This window comes from Syngnathus leptorhynchus, chromosome 5 (assembly GCF_054491065.1).
Source record: "Syngnathus leptorhynchus isolate UIUO chromosome 5, UIUO_Slep, whole genome shotgun sequence".
NCBI lineage: Eukaryota > Metazoa > Chordata > Actinopteri > Syngnathiformes > Syngnathidae > Syngnathus > Syngnathus leptorhynchus.
The window spans coordinates 5,125,317-5,140,667 of NC_141199.1; the positions used below are offsets into that span (position 1 = coordinate 5,125,317).

A 15,351-nucleotide genomic window follows, 5' to 3' on the forward strand; every position below is an offset into this window, starting at 1 on the left:
GTGAACCACTACAGTAGCTACCTAGGAATGGCCTTGACTGCAGATAGTTGACATCTCTATTTCTCTTCTTCTAATGTACCTCCTACTGTACTTGACTGCCATCTTTCAATCTTAACGTCACACCTCAACCATCTTCTATTTATCATCAGTTGTGTAGTTTCAAACACTGAGCTCAGAATCTTTGTTGTGATTTATAGAAATTCTACTTGACCAAAACAATGTCTTGAGTCTTAGACTTCATTCTGAGTACAAAGTAATTAATATCAATATTGGATAAACCTTACTACACTGACAGGGGTGTCCTTTTCTTTGCGAGAGTCTCCGTTTTAGAAATGCGGTGGGTGTGTGCTGGGAGCATATTTCCGAAAAGCACCTGAGAGTGCAGCCACCGGTTTGCTGCTGCTTTCTGGTGCAATAGATTTTTTTTGGCGTGTGGTACAATTCTCCTGTGGTCAATGGTGCTGCCTGACAGCATCATATCAATTTCATGCCAGAAGCTGTGAGTGGGTTAAAAGTTCAACACGGGCCACATTTGGCTCCTGGACCTGAATTTGGATGCCTGCTGCAGGCCACCTTAAATTTGATTAGGTTAAAGACAATTTGAGATGTGTCGCTGATCATGGAAATATTTTTGCATTCATGACATTTTAGGATCTAGCTTGAACTCAAATTGTATTATCTATCAACAGATATTGGACATACTTGGCAAAATAAGTTTTATTTGCCCTCTTCACACTCACTAAAATTTAAATACTTAAAAGGCTTTATTTTTATTTTTATGTGGATTTCATTTGTATGCCCCGCTACAGCATCCAATAACATAACTGTTAAGACTGGTTAGTAATAAAACTGGAAATGTCAATGAAGACATCCATGAAGGTGAGGAGCAAACAGAGAAAAGAGGAGTGGAGACAACATAAATTACACAAATATCAAAGTTCCATTCAGGCACAAATATGACAGCTCAGAGGAGGCCCCTAAGCCACGACTCTCCATCCGTGAAGTAGACCCGGTTGTCAATAATTTCAACAGCAAAATAAGCTTATGGCTTGCTGTCTTGTCTTTTCTGTCCACGGGTATTTCCGTAAGGATGAAAAAAGACTCACATTTGTCATTAAGTCATTTCCACCAAGGTACAAGAATATGTCACATACAATTGCTTTGGTCCAATGAGCATAGATTTTAGTTTAATGAGAAAATGGTTTGTCATGTTTACTCTTTTTGACAAATACACATATAGCATCCTTGAAATTATAAGAAAAGCCAAGAACAAGAAATGGTTATTTGGCAGGGAATACCTACACCCAACATGCAACATGTAATCCTTCATATTGTTCTCTCTTTTTTTTTTTTTTTTTAAACCTGCAATCATTCTCCACACATTACTATTGCACATTTTCTCCAGGGCATTTTCTGCAGGGCAATTACCTTGCAATCAGCCAAGTAGATTCAGCTTTATAAAAAAGACAAAAACACGATAAACTGTGTAATAGCTTGGGCAAAAATGTTAAAATGAGACGCACATTTACATAATGCCTTCGTCTAGTTATGCTGCCTTATGGCAAGAGAGGATCTGTTTCGAATCGTTGGTCCATGAATTACGGTTTTATATATATATATATATATATATATATATATATATATATATATATATATATATATATATATATATATATATATATATATATATATATATATATATATATATATATATATATATAGCAATGCTTCCGTCTGACAATAAAATCACTTTAGTTGCTATGCAAACACGTTTTCTTTTTTCTTTTTCAATTCATATGCATGATTCCTTATTTTAATGTGGATAATCAAACTGATTGTCAAACCAATAACATATGACACTTTACAATAAATATGTACCTCAATCAGGCATTATGTAAAATACAACAAAGATGAAGGAAGTGCCCATGGTTTGTTGAAGTTGTAGCGCACAGCATGAAAAAAAAACCCTACTTTTAAGAGAAAAAAAGGCCTGTAATAGAAAACATTTTACCTGTAAAAAATAGACAATCAAATTGTGTACTTTTTTTAAGGCCCACTGACCAGCAGTGCATTTCTCATTGCACTGAGGTAGACAAGATAAATAATAAAATCCTTTTGTAGTGCCTTTTCATAGCCACATGATGTCTGTATTTCACAATTTAACTGCATCTGTTTAGTACATTGGCCACAAAGGAAATAAATTAGAAGTGAGAAAAATAAAACTAAAAAAATCCTAACTACTATGCTGAGTGTTGACTGCGTCTTAAAATTAATGCCCAGTAAAAACATATTTTTATAGTGCATCAATCAACAAAACAGAACCACTTCATCCCTCAATACTGTAATTGGGCATTCGCATTTAAATTAAAACAGTTTTGCCAAAATAGATAACTGCGTTCTAGCAGATAAGGTACCTTTTATTCATTTTAATAATACTGTCCAGCAGAAAACAAATAAAGTTAGCACTGTTCATTAGAAAATGTATTTCAGCAGTCTTGAACATCGGCCATTTGGGCTGTAAAAACTCTTAAATCTAAAGTATGAAAATCTTATTTCCTGTTTTTTTGAGTTTTTATTTTAAAAAAATATTTTATCATGCTAAGATTTATCTACAGTGCTCAACAAATATGTTGTGATATTCGACACTTGGCCCAGTTTCTCCAAATTAAGTATTGGTAAAGTATTGTTTCTGTCATAGTTAATACATGAGTATGTAGGTGGCCTTTAATCAAAAGTATATCTTAATGCTAAAGTCTCATTGTTGTATTATTTCTCCAAATACAAAGAATAAAACAAATGATGGTTTCTTGATTGAAATATGAAATTATAGTTATTGATTACATTACTGAACAGAAAAACACTTTTCAGAGAAGCCTGGTGTGCCGGGTCAAATTTGAAAATGATGAATTCAGTTTGACATTCCATATTCCTGTTCAAACTGCTAAAATGTCAAGAGCTTACTGAAAATAAAACAGTTTGCATTAAAGCACTTTGAGGCAATTAATGTTAATGGTAAAATAGATATGTTTATGCACTGTTTATGGTTGTCAGTGATGTCGCTATATGCCTTCATTGATGCCTAATACACCTTTTATCAAGTTGTACCAGGTTTTCATGTTACAGTTCAAAATTTTTATTCTATGTACTTTGTGGAACACTTTATTTGTATCAAACAAATGTGCTCACATTATGGGCAAATGCAATACAAAGGCATTTGTACAGTATGTCCTGGATTTAAATTATTTCACGGAATTTCCAGTCGGCACGGCACTCACACAACAGCAGTAAAATTTTGTAAAAGATATATACAGCACATACAACGCAGTCAACAAAACGCAACTATTAATCACTTGGGTAATAATTGTTTCACTTCAGGATAGGAATTTATCCCTCAAAAAGTCTGTTCCGTATTGCAAAGTAATCTGCTTGAGATTTATATCTCATCTAATCATTTGTAATTTGATGTATTGGATGTTTTGATTTGGGGGGGGGGGGGGGCAAAACATTAGGCACAAATACGCGACAGATTATTGAAAAGTCTATGGACCCCTTTTTGGCCTACGACCTGATTAACATTTATGGTCGTAGAGTTAATTTACTCACATATTCATTCAAATTACCATTTTTTTGTGTCCATTTTTACATAAGCGATGTTGAAATATGCTCGCCTATATTTTCAAGCGAGTGTGCTGGATCTTTTTGCCTCCAGCTAAGCCACATCCCCAAAATGACACCACATTATTTATAAACTCTAAAGGGGTCCATACGTTGCGACTAATTAGACTATTGTGTGCTTTGCAAAAGTCACTTGAGTTGTATAATGTTGAAAAAGCTTTTACTTTGATCACATTAGCTGCTGGCAGATGAGATGTCACAAGAAAGCAGAAATAATTATCTAAGGAATGAATCATGAACTCCACACAAACATTAAAAATACAACACAGACAAATGAAGAGTCTTTTTTTTTTTTTGATTAGTGAAACTTGAAATATCATTCTCAGCCCATCAAACATGTGCCTTCCATTTAAGCCTTAACCTGTTACCACGCTAGATCCCAAACAATTGTTTCGACTTGATGTTGGAGTCACCAAGTGGTGGTATTCAAAGATGTATGGCACATTTAAAAAATTTGGTTGGTGTAACAGTTATCTGTCCACCATTTAGTACTTCCATTTAGGTGAAACACAAAAGGCACTTATCAAACATCACAGCCTGTGATGTAAATATAGAAAAACCCCTTTCTGACCAAGTTGTAAGGTCGGCCTTGTCAAATATTGTCCCAGATCCTTTGCTTTCGCTACCAGGTAAAATGTTTCACACTCTCCGTACACCTATTTAAGTATCCCAGTACTTAATGTGTCCTTCCGTCTCAGATTACAGTCTTTTCTCTAAGTGGCTATATTCAATGGCGTATTGCTTGTGGGAGACTGTGGGTAACATTCTTAAACGATTATGTCACCCAGTTCCTCACGGACTTCAAAAAGAAAATGTGAATATGGGTGGCTTTTATTTCTTACGCTCTAGGTAGTTAGATGGGACCCAGCCTTTACGGGGAAGCAGGGTGTCTTGCACCTGGCAGTACCACCAACCATTGGGATTTCGTTCCAAGACCTCCAGACAGGTGCCCTCAGTAAATCCCATAGTCTCTTCATCACCACGGTAATCGGCGATGGACACATACACATCCCTACCAAGGTTGTTTTTGATCAGCTGGCTCTTCTCTATGGGTTTGGGACGGACTGTGGACACAGGGATACCATTGCGCTGGCTTAATCTGCCAAGGGGATCCTGGACATTGCTTGAGACGAACCCGCTCACCGAGGACCCAAGGTTCGAGCGCTCGGCAGGTCTTGTCTGACTTTCAACGACCACGTGTGGCCGCACTGTGCTGAAGGAGGCATTTCGGTGGACACCAAGTGTGGCAGAACCGGAGCCATAGCGACCACTCCTGCCAAGTGAGTCATTTCGTCTCAGGGATCCCGTCATGTAATGTGTATCTTTAGCTGGCTGCGTTGACGTCACAAATACAGACTGAGGCCTCACTGCCACTTGGCGTACCCCATTCCTCATCCGCACACTTCCATTAACCACCCCAGATGGCTTTGTGAAGCCCCCCGGAGGCTTGGAAGGAATTGGCGGAGTGTTCCTTTGCAAGCCTTGATGCTGCTGGGTTAGACCCTGAATATTGACATTATTTAGAGCCATAACGTGCTTTTCATTTTTCTCAAGGCTATTGGACTTACTGCCACCACTACCATGTCCATCTGATTCTTGCCTCGCAGCATCACCTGCTCGCTTGACGGGTTCTAAAAAGTATGAGGGAGCCCAACCCTCCTCAGAACCCCAGCGCACATACCACCAGCCACTCTCTTGCTTCTCCTGAACTTCCACCTCCACCCCAGCTGGAAAGCTGATCTCAGATTCTTGGACTTTCTTGTAGGCATCCAGGGAGCGATAGAGACAGGATCCCACTGTGTCAGTCTTGCCATAGCTACTTTTGGAGTAAACAGATGAAAGATTCGATGCACTGCGTGAGCAGACAGATTCCTCAGAAGATATTACAGAGGCTGTGTCAGTGTCTTCTCCTCGAGAAGGCTTCGGTCCAAGTCGTAAATGACTTGTGGGCTTCAAATGGTGTCTCAGGGAATTGATGTCCATCCTCTCAGGACTCTGAGGTTCTGACTTAGTCAGGAGTGGTTTAGGTCTGACAGAAGGCTTCGGTCTAGTTGACGGGCTCTGACCTATTCTCTGCTCCACATCCTGGCTAGTGCCTGTGTATTTCTTGGCATCTGACGACGAATGGGGACTGTTCTCGTGGGACCGGAAGTGAATGTCTGTATGTCTACCAAGAGTTTGGCTTCTTCTATTCATCTCTGGGGTCACTGTTTTTGTGGGGTGACCAGGCAACGGTGAAGACCCAGAGGGTTTGCGTGGAACTGTTGAAGAATGGTAGGTCCTTGGAGAGTTGGGCTCACTTGACACTTCAGCTGTCTTTCCCTCTATCCCACCACTAGAGCGAAAGCCGTCATTTTCATAGATACATTCCTCTTTAGCAACTTCTTCGACGGATCTAAACGAAGCCCGCTGTTGGGTGAAAACTGGTGATTTTTTGCAGATGGGAGGGGAAGCTTTACTTGAAGGCTGGGAACTGCGATACTTGTTGCTGACTATATTACTAAGCTTAACATCCAGGGAATGTTCCTCTTTGAGAGAATCTGTATCCGATTCACCTTCACAGGCAATTGCAGGAACATCGTATTCAGGTTCCTCATACACAGACCTTTTTACTGAGTCTGTTACTTTAGGAGTGGATGTGATAGGAGAAGTAGGCTCCTTAGAATCATGCTTTTTCACAGGCGGTGCTGGGGGTGGGACTTTGGGCCTGGTCAGGGTGCTGGTTCGACGACTGATGTTGGGCTTCTTGCGTTTGTCGATGTAGGAACATGGCGCCCAGCCCTCCATCTCTCCAATCTGTACATACCACCAACCTCCAGGGTTCTTCTCTATCACCTGTACAACAAAGGAGACAAAACTTTAAAACTACACATTTTCACATCTTTGTTCTTTATTAGGAATGGCACGGTACATTGTGCACGGTAAAATCTACCCTTACGGACTGTGGTTTTTATGCTGTTGCATTGATGCCGTGTTTATGTGTCCCTGTTGGACATTCACTCAATAATACTTGCTTTGAAAGAGTGTTCACAAAAAAAAAATCACTAGAATGATTTTGAGATCCAAAATTTTGAAGAAGCAACAGCATTCAAACTGCATTGATAAAGATGTGCAGCTTTTTCTGTGTGCAAAGATGTGTGGGTTGGTCAATAATGAAAACGCTCAACTTAACTGTGACGTCTGAAGAGTGCGAGCATGACCACTCACACAATGCTCAACCCAACTGTTATAAGTTTTGTAAGTAGTGTTTTTCATTTACATTTTAGTGTGATAATTTGATTTACATTATTTTACATTATTTACATTGTTATACTACTGTATTGTTTTTACAATTAATCAAAGAGTAAGAGGCAGTTCCCCATTTAAAAAACTTACGATTGTTTAAATAACACTTAACTTAAAATAAGTTTTTTCATTCAGTATCGTACAAAATATTTTTTTATGACAAGGAGAATAAGGAGATCATTTTAGAAGGGAAACAATGTTTTTATGCACAAAACACGTAGCAAAAATGCGCCAAACCATGGCCCAAGAACTGAATTGCTTCAGGCAACATAAGCCTTAAACACATACACATTTTAGGCTGAATTTCAATAATCATCCTTTCAGATTTTAGGTTTTGGGATCTAGATTTTGTCTGGTGCAGACTGCAATACCACCCCCAAAAAAATCAAAGAAAAAAAAAAAACTAGAAAGATTGAACTGCAATATGATGTCCAGCAATCATGCCTAACCAATAAGCATTGGCTGAATCAATTAAGTGATGAGTGATGTGTTTATGGCTTCTCACATCAGCCTTTTGTCCTCCACGGAAGCTGATGCCATCAGAAATGGAGGACTGGAAATCTGCAATGGTGTAATACTCTGCTTCCACAGCAGGTGGCTCTGGTGGCTTGGGCAACTGCAACCCCTTATAAGCAAAGGAAGCAAACTTGTAGCAGAGATAATACTCCATGAAAACTCCACACCAAAAGGTTCAAGCTAATGTTTTAACCCGGATTGTGATGCAGACGTGCTAGCTAATACATGCTACAATTCCACCCTGCAGGAAAGCTAGTGTGTCAAATGTCTTACCAAATTGGTCCCTCTTCTTGGAGGAGGTTTTTGTCTCAGATTGGGAGACCCTAAAAAAAAAACTCAATAATTTCAAATACAAGCACTCAAACAACAATCACTAGCGAAGCAAACAATTAACATCAATGTGTTTTTAGTAGGTGAGCAGAATGGAAATCCAGACAACAAACCCACGTTATATCACAGGTTAGGTTTTCATTAGGTAGAGAACCAGTGTAAGCATTCAAGAATGCTCATATTCACAAATATAATCAACACTCCATGAAATGCCACAGGTTCAGGGTTGAACAAGATACAATACCAAAAATACTCACCGACTTCAACTCTGTGAGGCGCAACTCTGGCAACGGCCGGGGAACCCGGTTCGCCTCTCGCTTTGGCTTCGCTTCGAGCAGAGCTTGCTGCTGCTATTCCCAGACATGGACTGTTGGTATCACGGCCTGCGCTCAACCGCCTGCCTGTCTCAGCATTGATCTCAGAGCTAAAGGGCATGGGCAAGCTGATCTCACACTTGGAGATGTGGCGGTCTGGTGTGGTGCTACCCTCGCCGTCTGTCTGGATGTCCTTATCACTGACCACTTTCTTTTGTAAAAGACTGCTGATCTCCATGATGTTGCCAATGATTTCCACAGGGCCCGACAGTGTCTTCTTACGAGGAGAGAAGTCTTCCTTTAACTTTTTAAGGTAGGAGGCAGGGGCCCATCCTTCTTTCCCTAAATATCTAAGGGCAAAAGGATAGCTTCAGTGTGAGTAAAAGCGCCACATAGCAATGAACAAAAACAGTTATCTTGCAAAAACCTTTATTGAGGAAAAAAAAGATCTGGGAATGAAGTTAATGAAGAACAAGGAAAAATGTGTACGTAACCGGGGATCATTATGTTGGTCAGGTATTGGTACTTGATATCAGTGAGTACTTGAGTGAATACTTGTACTAATATCAGATGTGATAACAGTGGTGTTGAAGTTGAACATCACAAATGTTTGTGTTCCATCAGGTTCTTACAGTTATATGGTTGGGATGTTGCCATATATTTTAGTAACATGAAGGATAGCTAGCATACTGTGTCCAAAGTGATTTGCCACAAATGCACCCTTGGATTACAGAACCTTGTGAATATTGTTGTGATATACTACATGTGTGTCAACATTTTTCGTATAGTGCAAGGTGGCACTCACCTGACATACCACCAGCCTTCGAGGTTCTTTTGAATAACTTCCACAGTGACTCCTTTCTCAAAGCTGACTTCATCCTTCCCTTGACTGCTGTATGGCTGTATTGTTACATACTTCTCTTCTGAAGGCAAATGGATGTTGAGAATGAAAAAAAGAGAAAGTGAAATAAAATTTAGTATTTAACAGTCTTTCATTGTGTTTAGTAGCAGTATGGCTAAATATGTTTATCACATTTCACTCCTACCTGAAGACTATAATAGAACACAAGACCCTCACTTTTGTCCTTCAAGATAACAAAGACCCTCACTTTTGTCCTTAAAGATAACAAAGAGTCAGTCCCTTTGCTAGTACCGTAATTTTCGGACTATAAGTCGCGGTTTTTGTCATAGTTTTGGTGGGGGGGCGACTTATACTCAGGAGCGACTTATATGTGATTTTTTTCACAAATTTTCAAAATTCAAAAATCTGCGATGTAGTGAAACCGCGATAAACTAACCGCGATGTAACAAGGGATTACTGTCATTTGAAATGCAAGCGACGTCACCCGTGCTGCGCGGCGGTTGTTTACATAAAGGGCAAAGGATTCGATCACGGGATGACGAAGATGACGAAGGGCCCAATTTGCCCCAAAAGTGCGATGTGGGATCCGGAGAAAATAGAAACGTTGCGGAAGACAATTCAGAGTAGTAATCAAAGCATTTGGGTGTGAAAGTTCAACTGTGTCTGAAAGTTCACCTCTGCTCTGTTGGCGGTTCACAATACCCCCAAGTGTCCATCGACGATCAAGCCTCCTCAGATGGGCCTTGCGTCTTTTAGTCACTGATGATGATGAGGAAGAGGAGGATGGTATAAATTATGATGAGCAAACAAAAGGGGTGGGTAGGAAAAAAAAGAAATGTGTTGTTAGTACGAGAGCAAATAATTCATAGTCGTGGATGCTGAAGTCAGCTGCATTTTATCTATTGTATTTCAAAGGCATATTAGCAAACTGTAAGACAATTATGAGGTTAACAACAGAAATGCACAGTTAATGTTCACATTCACTAATACAGGCAGACACATTAAATCTGGTTATATAATGCAATAATGAGGATAATTTCACACCGGTTAGGCTAATCAATGTTATCTAATCAAATTAAAAAATATTGCATTCCACCCTGCTATCCAACCAAATCCTAGTAACGGAATTAAAAATTAGTCTTATTTATCTGGTTCAGACCATATTTCTATACTGGTTGTACAATAAAAATACAAGCAGCATTATTTAGAAGTGATGGAATTAACCCAAGATCACAAAAAAATAATACCGTATTTTACGGACTATAAAGGTATAATACATATATGTCGCACTGGAGTATAAGTCACATTTTTGGGAGAAATTCATTTGCAGAAATCCAACACCAAGAACAGACATGTCATCTTCAGAGGCAATTTAAAATAAAATAAAAATAGAGGCAACAGGCTGAACAATTGTACGGTATGCTAACGTTACATGATACATAAACAACAAACTGAGAACGTGCCTGACGTAACATATTAAGAGTTATCCAGATACGTAACTATAGCATAAATAACATGCTAACACGTTTACTGAATCATCCGTGTCACTCAAAATCACTAAATCCAAGGAAGTTTCCATCCTCTGTGTCACTGTGAAACAATTTAGCTAACTCCGGAGATAGAAGATGCTGCGCTTCCTCTTCTATGTGGCTTACGTTAGAGTTATTGTCAGTTGCAGTTCCAATTATTACGCAGGCCTAGATCGCCCTCTTGCGGTTTAGTGTGAAACCAACATGTGGAATTATATAATAATGTCTTAATAATTTTACACATAAGTCGCTCTTGAGTATAAGTCGCACCCCCGGCCAAACTATGAAAAAAACTGCAACTTATAGTCCGGAAACATCATCCTTCAAAACTGAAAAACATTGTATTCATCACATTGTATATACACTTTGTGTGACCTAGGGGTTGTGAAAAAAGGTGTCAATTCATTTTTTTAATATGATGTGCCGATAACATAATTTCTATTGCTCACAAAGATTCATGATCGCTTCACAAGTGGATTCTGCATAGAGGTTGGTTATTTACCTGACTACAAATATTTTCCAAAGCACCACATGGCCATTTAATACTGCTCTTTTCACTTGGTAAACATCGAGTCTGCTCTTCTTTGATTTTGTGACACGCGAGAGGAAGAAGCAGTGAAAGCTCAAATGAAGGCTTGAGTATTAACAGCCAAAACTGTTGCAGGAGGAACTTGGCTTTACACAAATAGTCAGAACATAAGGATTTCCAATCTATGACACTTCAATTTTTGAGTGTCAATGCCAACAAATTATATTTTTGTGTGTGTACTATTCTTTATCATTGCAGTCACATTATTTAGTACTGCTCTATGGATCACTGATTTCTTATTTCTCAATTATCCAAATGACCGACCCAAAATGCTTTGTCCTTTCCTTAGTTTCTATTAACACATTGACTTCAATCTTATGATGACTATATGAAAAATATTTCTGTGATTAAAACGCAATGGTAGATTTTTAACACCAAATGTATTTGACAGGAAATCTACTTGCGTTTGACAGTATAGTGCATATATTGTATACACACATACAGTATTTTTCACACTATAGAAGTTGAATTACATACAGGTTTCACATCCATCACAACTGTGTAGGTGTGCCTACTTATACGTTTGCACATCAGTTATGGTAAAAGACTTTTCTTCAGTTTAGAGGAAGAAGGGGCATATAAGAGAGTGATGAAAAGCTCCATCCCAGCAGTCAAGACAGGAACGGTACACAGAAATGAGGCTCTTGCAAGACTTGCTGCCTCCTGGGAATTGAAAGGAGCCAAAAACTGCAGACCATTTTGGAGGAGGTCGGGAGCTATTTAAATATGATGCAACTGTTGTAACTGGAAGTGTGGCTGTGATCGCACATTAGCATTTACTACTTGCTGTGTGTTGTGATATTGCTCTCAGACAGAATTTGAAATGTGAAATTGTGAAATAATGTTTCTTATTGTTCACAGTGCAAGCAGAATGATCCTTATGTCTCAGCGCGTGCCCCCCACCCCACCCCTACCCACATACCTTCTCCTGTCCTGGAGGTTCCTAAATCCAAATCATCTCTGGTTCCACTTTGGGAGTCAAGGTATGTGGCAGGCACCCAGCCCTGCTCCTCCGCTGTGCTGACAAACCACCAACCTTGAAAGAGATGGAAGAACAAAACAAAACAGATTGTAAAGTGCAAGCAAGACAACATCAGCTGTGTTGCCCATACAACTCCTAAGAGGGAAGTCACTGAATAGCAGATCTGCTGCAGCCTTGCAGAGAGATATAGCAATACACACAGCATGCAAGTGGATTATGATTCATAAAACTTAACCTTAAACCTAATAAATAAATAAATAAATAAATAAATAAATAAATAAATAAATAAATAAATAATAAATAAAACCTCATAAACCTAATATCTGACAAGTCCTGAATACTATTATTGGCAAGTGGGTAGGGAGGACACTAATAACGTGTCAAGTCAAGTTTATTTGTATAGCCCTAAATCACAAGCAGTCTCAAAGGGCTTCACATATACAAACAATTGACAATTATTCTCAAAGCATCCCCTGATCTCAAGCTCCCAAAAGAGCAAGGGAAAACTCCAAAAAACCCTACCAGGGGAAAAATGAGAAACCTTGAGAAGGGACCAAAGATGGAAGGATCCCCCTTTCAGGATCACCAGGCTGCAATCGATGCAGAGGCCACATAAAATACGTAATATGAAAATCAATGAAAAATTGGATGTTAAAGTCAAAGCAAAGAGCTGTCGGCGAAGATTAGTTACAGTATCACTCTGAGTGATGGTACGGTTATCTATAGTTATAGTGTTTTCCTTAAATAAATGTTGATAACGTGCTGGACCAATTATCAACATCTCAGTTTTATCTGGGTTAAGACGAAGGAAGTTGAGAGACATCCATTGCTTGATCTCCACGAGGCACGCCTCAAGATTCCTACAGTCCCGTGGATCTGCCATTGATAACGGCATATATAATTGGGTGTCATCCGCGTAACATTGAAAACCAATATTATATTTACGTATTATGTCCCCAAGCGGAATCATATAAATATTAAATAGAATTGGTCCTAGTACCGATCCCTGTGGGACACCACACGTAACCTTGTAGAGCTCAGAGGACGTATTGCCATGGACCCCTCGGTGTGTCCTGTCTGATAGATATGAGTGAAACCAACAAAGTGCTGACCCTGAAATACCAACACAACCTTTAAGACGCTCTAATAAAATATCAAAGTCTACAGTGTCGAAGGCAGCATTAAGATCGAGTAGTAACAATGCCGATGAAGTGTTTGACTCCATAGCTATGAGGAGATCATTAGTCACTTTAGCAAGTGCCGTCTCAGTGGAATGATTAGCTCTAAAACCAGATTGAAAAGATTCAAATCGATTATTAGCGACCATGTAATCAATAAGCTGCTGCGCTACTACTTTTTCAAGAAGTTTTGCAATGAATGGGAGATTTGAAACTGGCCTATAATTACTGAGACAGTGTGGGTCAAGATTTGGTCGCTTATGTAGCGGTTTAATCATAGCAGTTTTAAAGGCTGTTGGCACTATCCCAGAGGAGACAGACAGATTAATTATATTTAAGACGGACGGTCCTACGATTTGAAATAATTCTTTAAATAGTTTGGCTGGAAGTGGGTCGAGTAAACATGTTGTTTGATTAGCCGCGCTAACTAATTGTGTAAGCCTTTCGAGGGACACGCTTTTAAAATTTGAAAGGGTTATTGTATGATCGTCAGCGCCGGTAATCGGCGGTCTCGACTGAGCGATCGGAATGGTCATCTTGATCTCATCGCTAATGGATTCAATCTTTCGAGCAAAGAATTTCATGAACTAGTCAGCTGATTGAAAGGAGCTATCGGGGGTCGGCTGGCATAGTGTTAGCTTTGCCACTGTATCAAATAGGAATTTAGGATTGCTTTATTGAGATGAATGATTTACAAAAATACACAAACGAGGAGCTGAGAACGGGCCTGACGTAACATTCAGAGTTATTCAAGTAAGTATTACAAAAATAACACGTTTATCAAACCATCTGTCACTCCAATTCATTAAATCCATCGATGTGCTTTATGTAAACAATGCTGCAGTACGCGTATGCGCCGCATATGCTGACGTCGGACTATTTGTTTGCATTTCTAATTATACCACAGATCCATATAACGATATATAAAGTATATTTCAAATAACTATCATATTACAACAACACTATCAAACCATGTCTGTCACTCCATATCATTAAATCCATCGATCGTCTATGAGGTAAATAATGCAGAGTACGCTCGCCCTCGAATTCGTCATGATTTGCATTTCTAATTATTTCACAGACCCATATAACGATATATAAAGTATATTATAAATAACTACCATATAGTAACAATATTATCAAACCATATGTGTCACTCCAATTCATTACATCTATCGATCGTGCTTTATGTAAACAATGGTGCCTATGTGCTGCATATGCTGACGTCGGACCCGTGGCAAATTGCATTTCTAATTATACCACAGACCCATATAACGGTACATATCGTATATTTTAAATAACTATCAGATTTCAACAACATTATCAAACCATCTGTGTCACTCCAAATCATTAAATCCATCGATCAAATTCCTCGTTCTTCAGGTCAACAACGGCGCACGTGGGCTGCAGCGATCTAGTACATAACTATGTTGTAGCGTTAACAAAATACCAAGAAAGACGTGGGTTTGGTAAATGGCTCTTTATTTAACAAAACAAGAGTTCAACGAGCCAACAACTACTGAACATCCAGCCACGGAGGTGGAAGAGAGCTCCATAAATAGGACCGGGTGTGCGTAAAAGCCGGGTCCGAGCCCCATCCACCGTCCCCGGACAGCCACCCGGCCGAGCGCCGGCCCCCGACTTCCATCCACGGAGGTGAAAGACAGCTCCATAGAGTATGACCGGGCGTGTGTAAAAGCCATGTCCGAGCCCCATCCACCCTCTCCAGACAGCCACCCGGCCGAGCGCCGGCCCCCAACTTTCATCCACGAAAGTGAAAGATAGCTCCCGTCGAGAAGGACCGGGCGTGCGTAAAAGCCATAATAGTTTTTCAAACCTTCTGTGTCACTCCAAATCATTAAATCCTTCAAACTCTTTGTCCTCAGGTCACTCACAAACAAAGCAGTTAATGATGCTGGTAGTACGTGGGGCCCTTCGTCATCTTCGTCATCCCGTGATCAAATCCTTTGTCTCTTATGTAAACAACCCCCGCGCGGCACGGGTGACGTCACTTGCAGTTCAAATGACAGTAATCCCTTGCTACATCGCAGTTTGTTTTTTGCGGTTTCACTATATCGCGGATTTTTGAAT

The 15,351-nt window shown here is 39.6% G+C and overlaps 1 protein-coding gene across 5 annotated transcripts in view; it reads right to left on the minus strand.

Moving 5' to 3' along the window:
• Positions 1-1,709: 1,709 nt before the first annotated feature.
• sh3pxd2aa (SH3 and PX domains 2Aa) overlaps positions 1,710-15,351 on the minus strand; it is a 90,704-nt gene continuing 77,062 nt past the window's right edge. For all 5 annotated transcript variants that reach the window (XM_085912006.1, XM_085912008.1, XM_085912007.1 and 2 more), the window contains 7 exons: positions 12,023-12,136; positions 9,658-9,741; positions 8,926-9,043; positions 8,064-8,470; positions 7,750-7,799; positions 7,466-7,585; positions 1,710-6,510 (listed from right to left, as the gene is read on the minus strand). In XM_085912006.1, the coding sequence (XP_085768132.1) occupies positions 4,507-6,510; positions 7,466-7,585; positions 7,750-7,799; positions 8,064-8,470; positions 8,926-9,043; positions 9,658-9,741; positions 12,023-12,136 (2,897 nt within the window). In that variant the 3' untranslated portion in view covers positions 1,710-4,506. The remainder of the gene's footprint in view (positions 6,511-7,465; positions 7,586-7,749; positions 7,800-8,063; positions 8,471-8,925; positions 9,044-9,657; positions 9,742-12,022; positions 12,137-15,351) is intronic.